Source organism: Mus pahari, chromosome 14 (assembly GCF_900095145.1).
Source record: "Mus pahari chromosome 14, PAHARI_EIJ_v1.1, whole genome shotgun sequence".
NCBI lineage: Eukaryota > Metazoa > Chordata > Mammalia > Rodentia > Muridae > Mus > Mus pahari.
In genome coordinates, this window is record NC_034603.1 from 51,018,710 (window position 1) to 51,036,202 (window position 17,493).

At 44.4% G+C, this 17,493-nt stretch overlaps 1 protein-coding gene across 2 annotated transcripts in view; it reads left to right on the forward strand.

The window, feature by feature from the left end:
- Ap2b1 (adaptor related protein complex 2 subunit beta 1) overlaps positions 1–16,315 on the forward strand; it is a 106,213-nt gene extending 89,898 nt beyond the window's left edge. Inside the window, exons 18-21 of one of the 2 annotated variants that reach the window (XM_029545576.1) lie at positions 1,544–1,628; positions 2,536–2,622; positions 9,895–10,049; positions 13,876–16,315. In XM_029545576.1, coding sequence (XP_029401436.1) covers positions 1,544–1,628; positions 2,536–2,622; positions 9,895–10,049; positions 13,876–13,950 — 402 coding nt within the window. In that variant the 3' untranslated portion in view covers positions 13,951–16,315. The remainder of the gene's footprint in view (positions 1–1,543; positions 1,629–2,535; positions 2,623–9,894; positions 10,050–13,875) is intronic. The other variant, XM_029545575.1, reaches the window with a different exon arrangement.
- Positions 16,316–17,493: the final 1,178 nt, after the last annotated feature.

Below are 17,493 nucleotides of genomic sequence, written 5' to 3' on the forward strand. Positions count from 1 at the left end.
GGTAGTTGGAAGGCTCTAGATACACCTTTTACACTTTTTTTTTTTTTTTTTTTTTTTGACTTTACTTTCTCATTTGTTTGGTTTGGCCTTTGAGACAGGGTCTATACAGCACTGGCTGGCTTGAACTCACAGCATCCCTTCTACATCAGCACCCTGAGTGCAGGATTATAGGCATCAGCCACTTCTGCTAGTTTCTTTTACTTTTTAAGAGCAAAGTGGGAAGGAAATAGGCACAGATGGTGATCATAGACCTTGCCCAGAGGACCACTGTCCTGCAGTGCGGGGAACATGGTGAGGGTGTCACTGGCGGCAGGCAGCGGTGGAGTTGGAGGAGTTCCCTCTCTTCCCACCTTCCATGCTCCGGAACCTGCTACAGGGCTCGGCCTGTTCCCCATGCGTTCATTAGTGTTGGCTCCCAAATGCAAGTATCTGCTGTAGCCACACCATGGTAAGACCATAGCCCAGAAGTTTGTTTTATGAGAAGAAAACTCATTTATTGCCTTTAAAGCTTTTCTTTATAAACCACCAGGTTTACCAGTGCTTAAGCCAGTACGCTTTCTTTGTGGTAGGACCAGGGAAATAGGTTTATCAAACCCATCTCTTTAGAAATTTGAGGCATCTGTGGCCTCTAATTTTTGTGAAGAAAAAAAAAAAAAAACATAATCAAGATTGATTTAAAAACAGACAAGTTTGAGTTTGAATCCTGGCGTAGTCTTTGTGACCTGGCTGTTCCCTTTCCTCTCTTAGTTTTCTTCTCTATAAAACAAGAAGGGATGATACTTACTCTGTTAGGATAGTTATGAAAAAGAATAGAAATGTCATTGCGGAGGAGGTCTGGAGGGCCTGAATCCCATCCTCAGAACCTGTGTAGAAACTCACGGTGTTGTGGTACACGCATCAGGAAAGTGGAGCCAGCCAGCCAGCGTGGCCTAATTGGTGAGCTCTAGACCAGTGAAAGACCCTGTCTCAAAGGAGATGGACAGTGTTCTGAGTATGATACCCAAAAATTGCCCTCTGACCTCTGCATAGTCATCACAGTTTCCATGTACACACAGAAGCACTCAAGAATTTAAAGTAATTTTTTAAAGTTGAAAAGACAACTACAGAGATTATCCTTTGTCTAGAACAGCAGTTCACGACCTTCCTAATGCTGCGACCCTTTAATATAGTTTCTCATGACCTGAACCATAAAAGTATTTTCATTGCTATTTCAGAACTGTTATTTTGCTACTGTTATGAATAGTAATGTGAAACCCTGTAAAAGGGCCATTCAGCCTCCAAAGGGGTCGAGACCTGCAGATTGAGGATCACTGGTCTGGAGGGTATGCCGTCGTCTTCCTAGAAAAGATTTCTTACAAGTGGTCACAGTTATATGTTGGTGAGTGGGGAGGGCTAGAGTTGGCAGTCTGTGGGCTGTCGTGTGTTGATTGGGAGGCCTGCACTGGCTCACATAGGAAGTCGATTTCTAGATACACACCTGTCTCTCCTCTCCTGCCTGGCTCCTCATTGATGTTCACATTTTCCCATTTTGCTTTCCTGCCAGGTGGCTGTTAAAAACAATATTGATGTCTTCTACTTCAGCTGCCTCATCCCACTCAATGTGCTTTTTGTAGAAGATGGCAAAATGGGTAAGTGTGTCCTCCTGTCCTGCTAAATATACCTGTGGCCATCATCTCAGTGACAGGCACAGCATAGCCCTAGAAGTACAGACCATTTTGAAATTTTAAAATGAGATTAGTATATTCTAGTGCCCCAATAAATAGTTGATCATTGGTCATTTGCCAGTCCCTATTCTTATCCTGCCACCTCAGACCTCAGCACCACTTACTTACCTACTGACCCGACCACCTCGCCTGTACACCAGGTGAGAGGGGGGGCAGCACGAATTCGGCTTTGCCATGATTATCTGTGTGGTTATGGGCAAGATGCTTAGACTTTGTGTTTTAGTTTCTACATTTACAAAGTGGAAGTCATTTGTGTAATGAATTAATGAGGTGGTGTGTACATTTAGCACTTATTCTACTCCGTTGAGACTGAGATAAGTGTCAGTAATTTGTAGTAACCATTAGACTCCTATCCTACCCCAAGGTAGCTATTGACTTTTCCCTTTCCTTACTTAAGAAGCCGTCAGCCAGCCAGGAGCCAGGATACCTTTACTCCCAGCACGAGAGGCAAAGGCAGGCGGATCTCTGGATCTCTGAGTTTGAGGCCAGCCTGGTGTATAGAGTGAGTTCCAGGACAGCCAGGGCTACACAGAGAAACCCTGTCTCAAAGGGAAGAAAAAGAAAGGAAGAAAGGTCACAAGATATGTCCAAAATCACCCATAGGACAATAAAGAGCCAAAACTAAACTCCTGACTGCATACTTTGTTCCAGTGTGTATTCTAGTTCAATCAGGAAAGGCCTAGTAAGCACCTCCTTCGCACATCAAACACTTGGCTCCATTCCTAGCCGCTCCTAGCAGTCAGAAGAACACTAGCAGAAGGCATCAGGAGACAGAATACTGACACATCACCCTTCTCCCCTTCCCATATAGAGCGCCAGGTCTTCCTTGCAACGTGGAAGGATATTCCCAATGAAAATGAACTCCAGTTTCAGATTAAGGAATGTCATTTAAATGCTGGTAAGTAATAACTGCATCCATTTTCATCTTAGTAAGTGAAATTAAATATTTAAAGTGTTTCTTTCCTGTGCCTACTTCTTTCTACATTTAACATGATTGTGGCGGGTCACATGTTAAATGCATTACTTTGCAAATCTCACTAAGGCACACCCTGTAATCTAACAACTCAGGAGGCTGAGGCATGAGAATTACAAGTTCCAGGCCAGTTTTGCGTTTATATGAGCCCATCCCTTTTAAACATACACGCACACAGTGGTACATGCCTTTAATTCCAGCACTTGAGTCAGAGGCAGGCAGATTTCTGTGAGTTCAAATCCAGTTTTGATGTCTGTATAGCAAGTCCCAGGCTAACAAGCACTGTACATTGAGACCTTTTCTCTTTCAATACAAAGGAAAACAAAAAACAAGAAATGGGATAGTTTGATGCAAGGCACTAGATTCCTTACAGGCTACAAGAACTAATAAAAATAAAATGAGCAAATAAATAAACTGTCCCTAACTTGCACAAAAGCCTTGGTTTGCTCTCAGCATCACAAAATGTAGAAAAATATGAAGCAACCATAAGCCTATGTACCCTACTGGTCCTTCAGTAGTAGAAGTAACTGTCAATCATATTACTTAAATATCCTCAGCATCAAGTAATTGAAGTGATAACTGAGGATAGTCACCCTCCTAAGACCTGAAAGACTATGTCATCTCTTTTTTTTTTTTTTAAGATTTATTTATTTATTATATGTAAGTACACTGTAGCTGTCTTCAGACACTCCAGAAGAGGGCATCAGATCTTGTTACGGATGGTTATGAGCCACCATGTGGTTGCTGGGATTTGAACTCAGGACCTTCAGAAGAGCAGTCGGATGCTCTTACCCACTGAGCCATCTCACCAGCCCTATGTCATCTCTTGTATCAGCATTTGGCATTGGAGGAAATGCTGTAGTTAGAATTCTGTTTATAAATAAAACCCATATCATGGTTGATTAGAGCCTAGCTGATAAATAACCTTTATTGTTACTCCCTTTTGTTGGCTTTCATGTAATACTAACTTTTTAATCCATATTAATTCCTAAACTGTTTTGTAGTTAATTTTGTAGCTATAAAAAAAGGGTAGCCCAAGAGGAGAGATAGCAGCAGCTGACCTTCAGTCTTTCTTCCTCGTTTACCCCTGAGCCTCCCGGCACCCCCAGCCCTGAACAGTGGCAGGCCTCCTTATGGGTTTTCCAAGGACCGCCATTCTCTATTGCAGCTGGAGCAGAGCATTGGAGAAAGGAGGCAGTATGCAGTACAGAAAGAAGAAAAGAGTTCTCGTGTCTTCTCACCCCAACTTTCTGTACTTAATTTTAGTTTTTGGGTCTCTGTGTTGTACTTGTAGTCTGTATTCAAACAGACCTTTACGTGTAGGGCTTCTGAAATCCAGCTGGCTAGTTACCAGCATCTTCCTATGCTGGTTAGGAAATGTGCTGTCCAGTCAGGCCTCCGCCTGAGGCATTGAGGAGGCTAAATGCTTGCTTGAAGCCTCAGACATAAAAGACAGCCTGGCATGCTTTGAGGAAAGATACTTTAGACAGAGCTTGCCTATGATGAGGGTTACCTCACATCCCTTCCATCCTGGGAAAGGGGTTTGAGGAGAGACTCTTACAGTTTCTGTTACTATTAATGAGCTATTATTCTGTTACTAAGATAAGGATTGTCCTCATCTTGTGGGTTTTAAATGACCAGTGGTGCTCTCTGTCTGTCCCTTCCTCTGAAGTTCACTGGTCAGTTAACAGTGAACTGTATTTGGTGAGCACAGCTTTCCACAGAACAGACCATTGCTCTGGAAGCGGGAAGCCTCTGCCATAGAGTCTATGTGCTGGTGGCTAAATCCAGTGTGTTCCCTGTGAGGGAATCAACTTTGTACCCCATTTTAACAGACTTGCCCTGGGCTAACCACCATCCTGTGCCAGTTGACAACAGTGTATACCTGAGAATACCTGTTAATAAAAGGGGGAAGTTTCCCTGAAGTGATTATAAAGTTAGAAAATGCAGCATATGTGTATTCATACACTGAAAGCTCTATACATCCCACATTAGGAAAGCCTATCTGACTCAGTGGTGAATGAACTTACTGGCGGCTTGTAGATCACAAGTGCTTGCTGTTAACACCCAGTGGAATGTTGCAGTTCCTTTCCTACAGAGAGTAGGAAATAGCCAGAGTAATTGGGAAACAGTTTTGGTTTCAGGGGTCCTGTGTGAAAAGGACAAAAACGGAATTTGGTTGTCTGGTTTGCCAAAATACTAGAAAGGAAGGAATTCTTATTGCGCCAAAGCATGTGGCCTTCCCCCCAGGGAGCCCATCTCCTCTGATGGAGTCCTCACAGCTGACTCAGGTTTGAAAACCGCCATGGCTTCTTGGTGGCACACATCATGGCAGTGGGGCACATGGAGCATAAGAAACAGCCAGTTTGTCTTCTTTAGATGGCCAAGGCCGTTCTTATGCCGAATCACTGCTAATTTTGCAAGACCACTTTCTTTGACTAATCCTTTCTAACTCTTCCTTGTCTCCACCCTGAGGTATGGAATGCCTTTACATCTCCTCCAGTCTTGAGGACTCTATTAACAGGAGCCTTTGCAGGTTTAGTGCCTTCTGATTCAACACCCTGTGTCTAGCTGAGAGCTAAAAATACCACCCTTCCCAGCTGATCCTCCCTAATCACAATAGCACCAACCCTTAAAATAGCTCTTCTGTGCTAGCAAAGACATTTGACAGATGGAGGAACACTCTGGGCTTCAGGAAGTCACAGCCTTAAAGGACTCACTAACACATCAGTGAGCTTTTCTGTTTGTTCTCTGAGCTTTCTAGAGAAGGAAAAAACTCTGCAAGTCTTAATAATATTACCATAATAAAGATGTGTATGGTGTGGGTGTTGATGGTGCTGCTGTTTGTCGTAAATACTAGAAAGGCATCAACAAGACTGCTTCCCAGCAGTAGACACTTTTAAAGGTGTCTGCTGGTGGTGGTGGTGTTTTGTTTTGTTTTGATTTGATTTGATTTGATTTGATTTGTTTGATTCAGGGTTTCACTGTGTAGCCCTGGCTGTCCTATAGACCAGGCTAGCCTCTAACTCACAGAAACCTACGCCTCCTGAGTGCTAGGATTAAAGGTCTGCCACCACACCTGGGCCTCTTTAATATCGTACCTTTTAGCTACATTTGGGATTATTATAGATCTTGAGTTGTATCTACCACCTTAAGTGCACAAGAGGTAGATACATTTCCATCTGTATCTAAAGTGAGGAACTTGTGGCAAACACTTTTACAAGCCTGTTTAATTGTCTACTATACTCAAGAAAGCTCAGACACAAAAAAATAAAAAAGAAAATAAGTAAAAAATAAATAAATAAATAAAATAAAAAAAGAAAACTCAGAGACCTGGTTCAGATCTGTACTTGTTTGGCACTGTAGTAAGAGTTATTTCTTTAGGCATGGGCGCTGAGAGTGAGTTAGATCTCGGTTTCATTGTGGCTTTCCCATGCTTTCCTACTCTTCAAAAAAGGAAGATTCCTAACTAGCACTAACTGTAGCTCTTTACCCCAAAAGAGTTTTTTCAGTCATTGTCAGCAGTATTTTTCTGAAATTCCCTTTATAGATTAGCAGTTATGAACTTGCTAATCAATGTCCCAAAAGAACTCAGATACCCAAATCACAGAGCCAGGTTTATGGGAGGAAGAAAGTGAATGAGAAGAAGTCACATCTCGAAGTACAATCATATTTGACCATTATCCTACTTGGAGACAGGTCTCGGTATCTTGCCCCTGAGCTAGCATCTGAGTAGCCACTGAAGCATCTGATATCACACATTCTCAGAATCTCACAACTTCGAGAGACTGTCCTGTATGCCAGGAGCTCAAATATGTAAAACAAACTAACAACAATGTTTTATTAAGAAGTCTGTCTCAATGTGGCTGGATGCTGCCTCACATCTGGCTCTCACTACATCTTTTCCTGCCTCAGCCTCCTGGGGGGAGGTTTCGGGTATGTATCACCAGGATTTGCCATCCCTGATTGCTACACTTAAAGTAAATATTCTTCAGCCTTAAAAACGTCAAGCTCAAACCTAACACTATAAAATGTATAAGGCTCAGGCCTTTGATAATATTCAAGGCACTGGGTTCAGTGTGTTACACTGCAAAAGTTAAATTTAAAAATAGGTCAGATGTGGTGATAAATAATAATAGGCTTAAAGAAATAAATAAAAACAAAAAACATACTTTGCTATAAAACCCTCCTTCCATTGAACCTTCTGATAGAAATCCCAGTTCATGCATTCAGCCCCAGCAGCCCCGTTCCTTCCCTCTCATCTCTTACACAGCCAGTGAGATCCTAAGTCTGCAGGCCTCAATATATGGATAAAACACGTGTGTGCCTCTGCAACAAGAAGACTGCTCAACAAAGGCACCTGCTGATTTCTGCAGCTCTGGAAAATAAGCAAGCACCTTGAAAGTTAGGGAAAGCTTTTGCAACTTAAAGCAACTCCCTGTGTGTTAAAGACAGCCCTTTCAGAAAGCATTAGCCAGACTCCAGCTGGAAGTGTTGCTTAGCAACCCATTAACTTGCAAGAGCACTTCACTGTAGGAACTAGAGTGACAGCAAGAGCTGTCTGCCCCTCCAAGAGATGACTGACAGTAAAGAACTATCTGCCCCCAACCCCCAGAGATGATTGCAGAGTTTATTGAGGCTCTTTCCTCCGGCAGTGTTGCATAGAGGCACTTTTTGGGTGTGGGATAAAACCACCTCTCTCTATTTTATGAGGATTGTGTTTTGCCTGCATATAAGTCTGTGCACCACATGCATGCCTTATGCCCTTAGAGGCCAGCAGTTCTCAACCTGTGAATTGCAACCCCTTTGAGAGTTGAATGACCCTTTCACAAGGGTCACACATCAGGTATCCTGCATATCAGATATTTATATTATGATTCATAAGGGTAGCAAAAATAGTTATGAAGTAACAACAAAATAAATGGCCAGCCAGTGCTGGCTCATGCCTTTAATCCCAGCACTCCAGAGGCAGAGGCGGGTAAATCTCTTGAATTTCATGGTTGGGGCATCACTACAATGGGAGGAACTGTATTAAAAGGTCACAGCATTAGAAAGGTTGAGAACCACTGCCCTAGATAGTTGTGAGCTGAGAGTCGAATCCGGGTCCACTGGCAGAGCAACAAGTATTTTTCACTGCTAAGCCACCTCTCTATCAAAGTTGTAACTACTTTGATATTAATGAAAAGGAAAAAAAAAAAGTAATAACTAACTGTGATTAAAAATACTTAATGAATGAGACCGTAGTGCTGCATCCCCAGCATTGCCTGGTTTGGGTGTGGAGGTGCCTCTAACACCAGCTTTCATTCAAACAGATGCTTAACCCTGTGACTTTAGTACCATCTCTAGCGCCAGGTCAAAACAAAATTCAAATACATATTTATAGATGCTGATCACATGCAGCTGGGAAAGTGAGAAAGCCACTGATAAAAACCTGAGGTTGCCTGTGCGGAGATCTTACCATGGGGTGAAGGCCACCATGCTTCCTTTCCTAGAGACCACACCAGAATAGACTTTTTTGTGAGAGTTTAGTTCTGGATTACGCTGAGTAATTTGAGTTCTCATCTGAAGCTCATTAATAAGGAGCTAATTAACAAGCTGTGTTTATCAGTTTATCATCATCTCTAGGCTTTTTTTTTTTCTTAAGACAGGGTTTCTCTATATATCCCTGACTGTCCTGGAACTCATTCTGTAGACCAGGCTGTCCTCAAACTCAGAGATCCCTCCTGCCTCTGTCTGCCCCTGCCCCCTGAGTACTGGGATTAAAGACACTAATGCACCTGGCATATCATCTCTACTCTTCAAAGTTTGTTTCTGACACTGCAGCATCTCAGACAGAGACATGACCTTTAATTAACTCTAGAGCATCGTGTCTCTTGATGCTATAGTCACAGGAGCACCATCCTGTTGTTGCCCTGAGCTCGGGGGTGCAGAGGCATCACCCGCCTGGCAGCTGGGATCTAAGCACACACCAGTCATTTCACATAGCTTCAGGCCTCTCTGTGTCTTCCATTAAAGCAATTTGTTTCCTTGTGTGTTTGAAAGCATGGTTTTCTCTCGCATCTAAAAAATTTGTTTGCCTGCTTTAAAAAAAAAATTAAGTATTCAGTTTAATAAATCTGACTTGAAAAGACTTGTGTAGCTCTGTCCTTTTCTTTTCTTTTCTTTTCTTTTTTTAAAGATTTATTTTATTTATTATATGTAAGTTCACTATAGCTGTCTTCAGACACTCCAGAAGAGGGCATCAGATCTTGTTATNGATGGTTATGAGCCATCATGTGGTTGCTGGGATTTGAACTCAGGACCTTTAGAAGAGCAGTCGGGTGCTCTTACCCACTGAGCCATCTCACCAGCCCTCTGTCCTTTTCTAAAGCTGTGAAACCAAGGCCCACGTGGCTCACGGTGCAGTAGTAGTGACTTGGGAAGTGCACACCTGATCATCAGTGTAACTTTACTGGATGGGGAGCAGTATTCCAGAAATGAGCATCAACTAGAGGCTGTATGGGGACTCCCACAAATGCACCTTTGTCCCCATCAGAGTATTTGTGCCTGTCTACCATTGTGATGCTTAATATTGTCAATTTGACAGGGTCTAGAACCTAGAAGGCAAGCCTCTAGATACACCTGTGAGCGATTATCTAAATGAGGTTAGCCTCTGGGTGTCCCCGTGTGGGATTATCTGGATTCGTTCATTGAAGTGGGAAAGACCCACCTGAACTCTGTGTGGCTCCCTTCCTTGAGTGGAGTCTTGACCTGAAGGAACAAGGGAAAACAAGTTAACTATCTGTGCTATCTGGATACAATGTTGAACAGCTGCCCCTCCCTCACTCCTGCTGCTATGATTTCCACCATGATGGGCTGTACCCCAGGACTGTAAGCCAAAATGACCCTTCCTTTTTTATGTCACTTTGGCCAGGGAACTAACCCGAGAACTTAGTTTGTTCTTAGTAAACCTGAGGCCTATCTATCTATTGTAGAACCTCCCTAGGTAACTCTTAAACTCCAGTGTTAGTGCACCTTACTGTTTTCTGTCTGATAGCATGATGCCTGCCTGTATCAAAAGAACCTCTGGAAGTGTGTATGTGCTGGAATTGATCAGGGTACTCAGGGTACGTGAAGGTTCACAAGAGGGACAGAGAAGGGAATATGTTCATCCGAGACTTTAACCGAAAGTCTTAAGTTTTCGATCTCTGTTTCTAGACACAGTTTCCAGCAAGTTGCAAAACAACAATGTTTACACTATTGCCAAGAGGAACGTGGAAGGGCAGGACATGCTGTACCAGTCCCTGAAGCTCACTAATGGCATTTGGATTTTGGCAGAGCTGCGGATCCAGCCAGGAAACCCCAATTATACGGTAAGGCCTTTCCCATAATGTGTGAGATGGGTTAGAATCCAGAGGTAAGAGCCCATACATTTAAAAATTCTTCAGTGTACTACAGAGACCTGGAGAAGTACTTCCGGCCAATATACCAAAAAACAAGTTCTCAGTAAGGGAGTCCTGTGTTGCAATCGTGAAATACCTCCTCTCCTCACTGTGGTCTTCTGACTTAAGGCGTGGTGCTAGGGACAGCTGAGGGTAAACTACCGCCTCTGACAGTCAGGGTTCGCAAGCCCATCGCTTCCCTGACACACAGAGACGCTTCCTCCTTGGCATGCATTTGGTACTATAATAAACTGTTAAGAGGGGTGTTTCTAGCTGGGCATCATGGTCACACTGTAGTCCTAGGAAAAGAAAGGTAGATAGCTGTGGATTGGAGGCTAGCCAGAACTTCATAGTTGAGACCCTGCCTCAAAAAAAAAATGTTTCTGGGGCTGAGAGATGGTGAGGGTGTTTGCTGTACAAACAGAAGGGCCTGGGTTCAGACCCTCAGCACCCACATCAAAGCAGGCATAACCACGCATGCTGGAAGCCCAGCATTGCATTCAGAGGAGGCAAGAGGATCACTGGAGCTTGCTGAACAGCCAGCCTCACCAGGTTCAGTGAGAGTGCCCAGCGCACTCCAACAAAAAACCATTTCCTACCTTGATTACACTGGACCTTGTCTACTTTCAGAGTTCTTGGCCTTAAGGATGTCTAGACCTATACACAACTACTACCACCAAGCCATGATTTGAGCAAGTCACTAATTAATCATTCTTACTCATGGTTTTCTTAACAGGGAGAGAAGTCTCCACCCTATAGGTTTCCCCTGTAGATTGAGAAACCTCCTCCAGTATCTCCCTGAACGGAAGTAAAAGTTATTGGATGGCTTTGCACAGGAGGAACCACTGCTTTGCTCGGCAGTAAAAACTGGTCCCCAAGGCCCTGAGCTCTGGTGCTGATGTAAAATGTAATCTCCCAACAAGCTTTGAGATGGAGAAGTACCTTATTCTTGTGTTAGGTTGTTTGAAGGAATTGCCGGGGAAGAAGATTCAATAGTGACTGGTTCTGAGAAAGGTGAAAAATCAGACTCAGAGAGCCTTTTATTCTGTGACCCCATTCCTTAATTTTGACAGCTGTTGTTTATGCTGTCGTGCATCAAAGAAGAAGTACCACCCAAACAGAAATTCTTAGCATTCTCCCTGGAGCATTCTCCCTGGTGTACGCTGGAATGCCAAGTGTATGCCTGCTGCTGAGTCCGTCAACTTAGGCTTTCCCAGGAAGCATCTGTGAGATTTCCCTATGAGGCTATGCCCTCCCTTCTATCTCTGTTACTTTTTTGTTTTTGTTTCAGAGTCTCAAAATGTAGCCCTGGCCATCCTAGAATAACTCTTTCAACCAGGCAGGTGTCAAACAAAAATCTATTTGTCTCAGCCTCCCAAGTACTGAAATTAAAATGAGTTCTGGGATTAAAGGCTTGTACCACCAAGCCAGACTCAGCTCTTGTGTTTTTCAGAGAGTAAGAATCTACTCTGTCATTTATCTTGAGTTCCCCAGAACAGGAAAACCCTCTGTACTCTTCCTAAAAGGAGAGGGTCTCACTAAGAGGTGTAGGTCAGAATGACCTGTTTTTCTGTGTGGGAGGGATCATTTATAGTTTGCTTTAGCTTTTTTGTTTTGTTTTTGTTGTTTTCTGGAGTTGGGCGTTATGTTTGTTTGTTTTTGAGACAAGGTTTCACTATGTAGCCCTAGCTGGCCTAGAATTCATTATATAGTCCAGGCTGGCTTCAAACTCAGAGATTGAGCTGCTTTTGCCTCCTAGGTGCTGGCAAGCACTCATTGGTTCTCCTACAGTTACGTCATTTTGAGAATGTTACAGAAAATAAATCATCACATAGTTTCTTGTTCACATGTGTTCATGTGGTATATGCATTTTTGTTCATATGTATCACTGCACATTTGTTTCTTAGTCTTCTGTTACTGTGAACCATGCCACATGACCACAGCAAATCTTATAAAGAGAGAAAGACCAGGCCTGGCTTAAGTGTCTGAAACCCCAAAGTCTACCCCCTGTGGCACACTTCCTCCAACAAGGCCGTACCTACTACAACAAAGCTACACCTCCAAACATGCCACTGCCTGTGAGCCTCTAGGGGCCATTTTCATTTAAGCCACCACAAGAAACCTTATCCAGAGCCTCTTTTCTGCCAAAGCATCCCCAGGCCAATAGCTACATATTACACCTAGGAAGGAAGAAGGCAAAGGGGAATAAACTCCATTTAATGGCCACATAGGGTCAAATGAATGTGAGCAACTGCACTTTAAAGCCCTAGAGGCTTTTGTTTATTTATGCCAACAAATACATGATAAAAAGTTTCGGTAAAGATCGTGTTCATATTCAAATTAAGTGAAGCTCCACCCTTTCTATATCACCACATCAGCAAGCTGTTATCCTATGCTGGGGCTGACAGGTCCAGACAGATGCAGGAGGCTTTCTTGACAGGTCTCTAGGTGAAGTGGCCAGGGTTCTTCTGTCCAGGTGATGATGATCACATGCACTAAGCTGCAGAATAAGATTGAAGCCCTGCTCAGGGCAATGCGCGAGTTCCCTGTCCTCCAGAAGATGCGCATACACCTCTGAGGACTGGGACTTCACCACATTTAATGCACATGAATTTGAAGACATGATGGCTGAGGGTCAAGGTCATCCCTTTGTAGTCCCCTGGGTAAGTGGCAAGCCCTATACTCTAGAAGGCTCCATCTCACTAGTCATAGCCACTAGTAAATCTTATACCCAATTTTTAATAATAATAATAAAAGCAACAAAAATAACTATCAGTGCCCTAGGAGTAAATTTAGTGCACTAAAGTATAAATAAAAGAATAAAAAGGGTTGGATCCTGGTACACTGGCATACACCTCTAATCCTTTATTGCTCGCAGGAGCTAGAAGCAGGCAGATCTCTGAGTTTGAAGCCAGCCTGGTCTCCTAGAGAGTTCCAGAGCAGTCAGAACAATATAGTAACACCCTGTCTCCAAAAGAAAAAAGAATGAAGTTTTTGTCCTTGTGGAACACTTTTTAAGCTATAACCACCTTCCATTTACCCATACACCTTTCTGTTGTTGCTGCATTCTAGGTCTTGATGGGCCATGTTGCTAATTGATATCAATGATATTATCAGTGGTGATATATCATATAAAAATGTGCCCAGCTTTTTTACATGGGTGCTAAGGATCCAAATTGTGTACTCATGTTTATACACCAACTACTTTACCTGCTGAACTACCTCCCCAGCTCCATGTTTTGTTTTTTATAAGATAGCGTCTCCGTCACAACAATGTACTGTAGAGGATAACTTTGTTGCTTTTCCCACTTAAAGGAGAGAAATGACAGCCATACACATATATAATTTTCTATGCATAGGATATGTTTTGCATGCTTTACTTTTATTACTAGTAATGTTTTGTTTAACCTTAATATAGTTAAAATTTGGGCATATTCTTTGTCCTTCCCCATGAGAATCCTTTTTATGTTGATGTTTAGTGTAAGCACTGGCTCCCCTAGGCTCAGAGACTTTGCATGGGTCATTCTCAGACTTCGTTCAGAAAGCCACACAGGCTGTAGATAGACATACAGCACAGCTTGGGACCAATGAGGTTGGAGTTCTGAAATCCATGGTTTGTATTAATGTGAGCTCTCTCTTTGGCTGTTCCAGTCACAGAGTGTCTCAGAATTTCAGAAACTGTCTTGATGTGAATGCTTAGATGCCTTTGGAGCCAATGCTGTCTCCATGCTAATTTCCTTTCTCCTCCTCTTCACAGCTGTCGCTGAAGTGTAGAGCCCCTGAAGTCTCTCAGTACATCTATCAGGTCTACGACAGCATTTTGAAAAACTAATAAATGGGTCCAGTCAGCCTGTAATCGGTGCAAGCCAAGAACTCTTAACTGGAAGACGTTGTACTGTTGTGTAGAGCCTGAACCCAAACCCCGCGCGGTACCCACCCCGGTAGTGGCCATCTGTGCTGACATTAGCATTCACCCTGTTGGATAGGTTAGCTTCCCGTGACATCTCCTTCCACCATTCCCCACTTCTGCCACCTGCTGCTCTTCTCTGTCCTTAGTTGTGAGCTTCTCCATGCTGTGCCAATGGCTAGCCTTTTCTACACCCTCTTTTGAGTGTAGTTTGATATTTTGTAATCAAAAGCTCATTTCACAAGCAGAAAAAGGCGACAAATTAATTAAAGCAAGGAAAAGTGTCACTGAAACATAAACTGCACTTTATTGTTTTATATTTTTGTACAGACGAGAAGTTGAGGTAGAACACTGAGTAGAAAGGGCAACTGACCCTCATCAAAAACAATATTAGCAGAGATCCACTGATGGCCCTGGCCCCTGCCGGGGTGGGGAGGGAGGCAGTCCCGCTCCTGGCCTTTTGCATTTTCATTCTGCCCCTCTGCCCAGTCTTTCCTTGGCTAAGCCTTCTAGCTCCCTTATGCCCATGCTATCTGGTTTGACGATTTCATATATAGCAGTGGTGGTCTTCATTGATGGTTGCAAGTGCAGGGACACTGGACATGTGGGCTCAGCGCTGAGAGGTGGCAGAGCTGTGCTCCTGCCCACGGTGCTAGCCCAGGAATCCTGGGGAGGCTGAGTAGACATGAGTAAGAACAGTGCGCCCTCCCCGCCCCCGGCCTCCTTCCCTGTGTTTCTCAGAGCTCATTCAGAGTTAAAATCAGAGTCTCAGAGTTAAAACAGGGCTTTAACGACTTATCCAACCCTGTTTTTCTAAAAAGAAAGGTAACAGGCAAAAAGGGCCTTTTGGCTCTTGGGCAGCAGGCTGAGACTGGTTCCCTGACCTCCATCAGCTTCCCTGTGTGGCTGGCTCATTATTCTTTCCCTCAAAGCCTTCTGCCTTTCCTGTGCCTGCCTGTGACTCTCTGCACACTCCGTACTGAGTTTGGTGCTCCACCCGTTCACTGGGGTCAGGTGGCAGTTGACATCTTGGTTATGAGTGTGCATCCAGGTAACAAGAGTGAAAGCAGAGCTGACATTTGCCAGACTTTCCTGGAGGCGGCCAGTGAGTGTAGACGCGTGTGAAGATGTCGCCAGTTCTTACTGTCCATCAGCTCGCTGAGCTGCCCTTCATCCATGGTCCTTGAGCTCCAGAGCAGAGGGAGATCCTTTCAGCAGGCCCTGTAGTTGTCATCTCACAAAGGCTGGGGATGGGAACACATTGGTATGAGTCATCAGAAACCCCGTACTCACGGCCCTCCCTGCTCAGGGCTGTTCACTCTGCTTGAGAAGTGGCACTTGTTGCACAGCCTGGCACCTGGTATCCAGGGTCTATTCAGAGTCCTCTGCTCAAGCCAGAAGCATGCCAGGGTCCAAAGACCTCATGCAGGACTCAGACCTGACCCACTGGATCCCGAGGAGAGACTTAAAAAGTGAAAGTAGAAACCAGCAACATTTACAAGTGTGTCTGGAGTGATCCTGCTTCCTCCCAGCTGCAAAGCTTCTCTCAAATTCCTTAATCCTTGAGAATCTTTAAGAGGCTTGCTGGCTGGTGAAAAAGAAATACATCCCTCCCTCCGTCACCATGTGGGGAGTAGGAAATCCTGCAGGGTTGTGTGGGAGGCAGGTAGGTTGGTGGTATGTTGGGTGGAAAAACAAGTTGACCAAGTTCCCTTGTGGACACTGATTCCTGGAGTCAGTTGGTTATGTGTAAGGGATTCCCACTACAAATGCAGTGTTCCCATCTCAAAGTAAACTGTAGTTCCCAAAAGAAGATGTGTCAGGGCAAGCAGAAAGAAAAGTTTATACCAGAATGTGTCCAGCCCAGAAACTGAAGCCTCTCTCAGCCTCACCAGTGACAGACCAGCTGCGGTTCTCTGCTGGCCTCAGCTGATCCATGCTGGCTGACTCCGGTGAAGTTAGGAAGATGCAAGGACCTCTCCTCAAGAGACTCTGTTGCGTGCCCGAAGCTTCCCTTCAGGCTCATGTCGAGCTTGACCAGATCGGGAGAACCGGGCTTAGTTTACCCTGTATCCGCTCTCCTTAGCGGAAATGTGTCTGTCTGAAGCTAAAGTACAGAGCAGGGAAGCGGACACACCAGAGCTCTTGCTGGTCAGCTCCCCCAGGGGTTTGTCCCCAGCCAAGCCTGGTCCCTACTATGAAGCTTGGGATGCTGGAGCCAGATGCTGTCCCAAGGATGCTTACTTTCCTGTTCTTGTTGGGATCTGTTGTTGGGGAGGGTGGGGTTTGGGGAACCTTTACCTTGTGTATTCATCAATAAACTCATTTACACAAAATAAAGTTTGTGGTATGGACTTTGTTCCCAGGACAATACATAGCTGGCTAGAGAAAGGACCTTAGTAACCATTCTTTTTCTTCTTTTTTTTTTTTTTTAAATGGCCCTAGCCCTCCCAAGGGGTTCAGTCAGTTGAAATTAGAATTCAGAAAAAAAAATATTTATATCCGGAAGCCACCTGTTGTTCAGGCAGGTCTCAAGTCCCATAACTTCAGGAAGGTGTGCGTGGGGAGAGTCACTCTGGGCTGTTCCCAGGACACTAGGAAGAATGGCAGTGCCCTTCAGGTCCCCTGGGGTTGTCAGTATCTGCCAGCACAGCCAAGGACAGAAGCATAGCTAAGCTGCTACTCGGTACCTTTGCACTCTAGTGCAAAAGCCTTTTGAACCCAGGGCCTACATGTTCCCAAACAAACAGGATAGCCACTGCCTTAAAGAAAGCATCCCAAGGAGCCTGTAACTACTTGTATTGCTTAGGGCACCTGTGTGGTTTGCTCAGTAACAGGATTGATGTCTCCCACAGCCTGCACCTAGGGGAGCATAGAGGAACACCAAGAAGCCCTTGGGCAAGTCCTTGCACATTTCAAGTCTAGAGAGTTTGGAGTCTACAGCACTTGGGCTGTAGTTGATGCTTCTGGTGTCTAGACACTGAATGAACTGCCCTAGGCAACTCTTGACTCTCTTCTCTGCTGGGATTCCGAGCTGTAGAGGAAACCCTGGAAAGGAAAGGAGTCAGGCATCTGAAAAGCAGTCTTGAGGTCTGTGAGACGGTCAAACGTGGAGCCAGCCCAGGTGCACAAGTCACATGGAGAGCTTTCAAAAAGGACACTGTCATGTTTAAGGAGTGAGTCACAGTGAGGGTGAGATGGCTCAGTGGTAAAGGCACCTAGCTATCTGATTTACATCAGAACCCAAATGTGTGCCGATAGTAGGAGGAGAGAACCAACTCCCAAAAGGTGCCCTCTTGACCTATACACACACACCATGGCATTCCTGGGTCCCCCGAGGTTGATATTGAGCAGTTAGGACTCACTGGCAGGGAGAGGCTTGTGCCTGTTCATCTGCTCTCATCCTCAGTAATGCATGTGCATTGTCACGGTAGAATGGTAAAGCACTCGGGTGCCCACGACACTTGC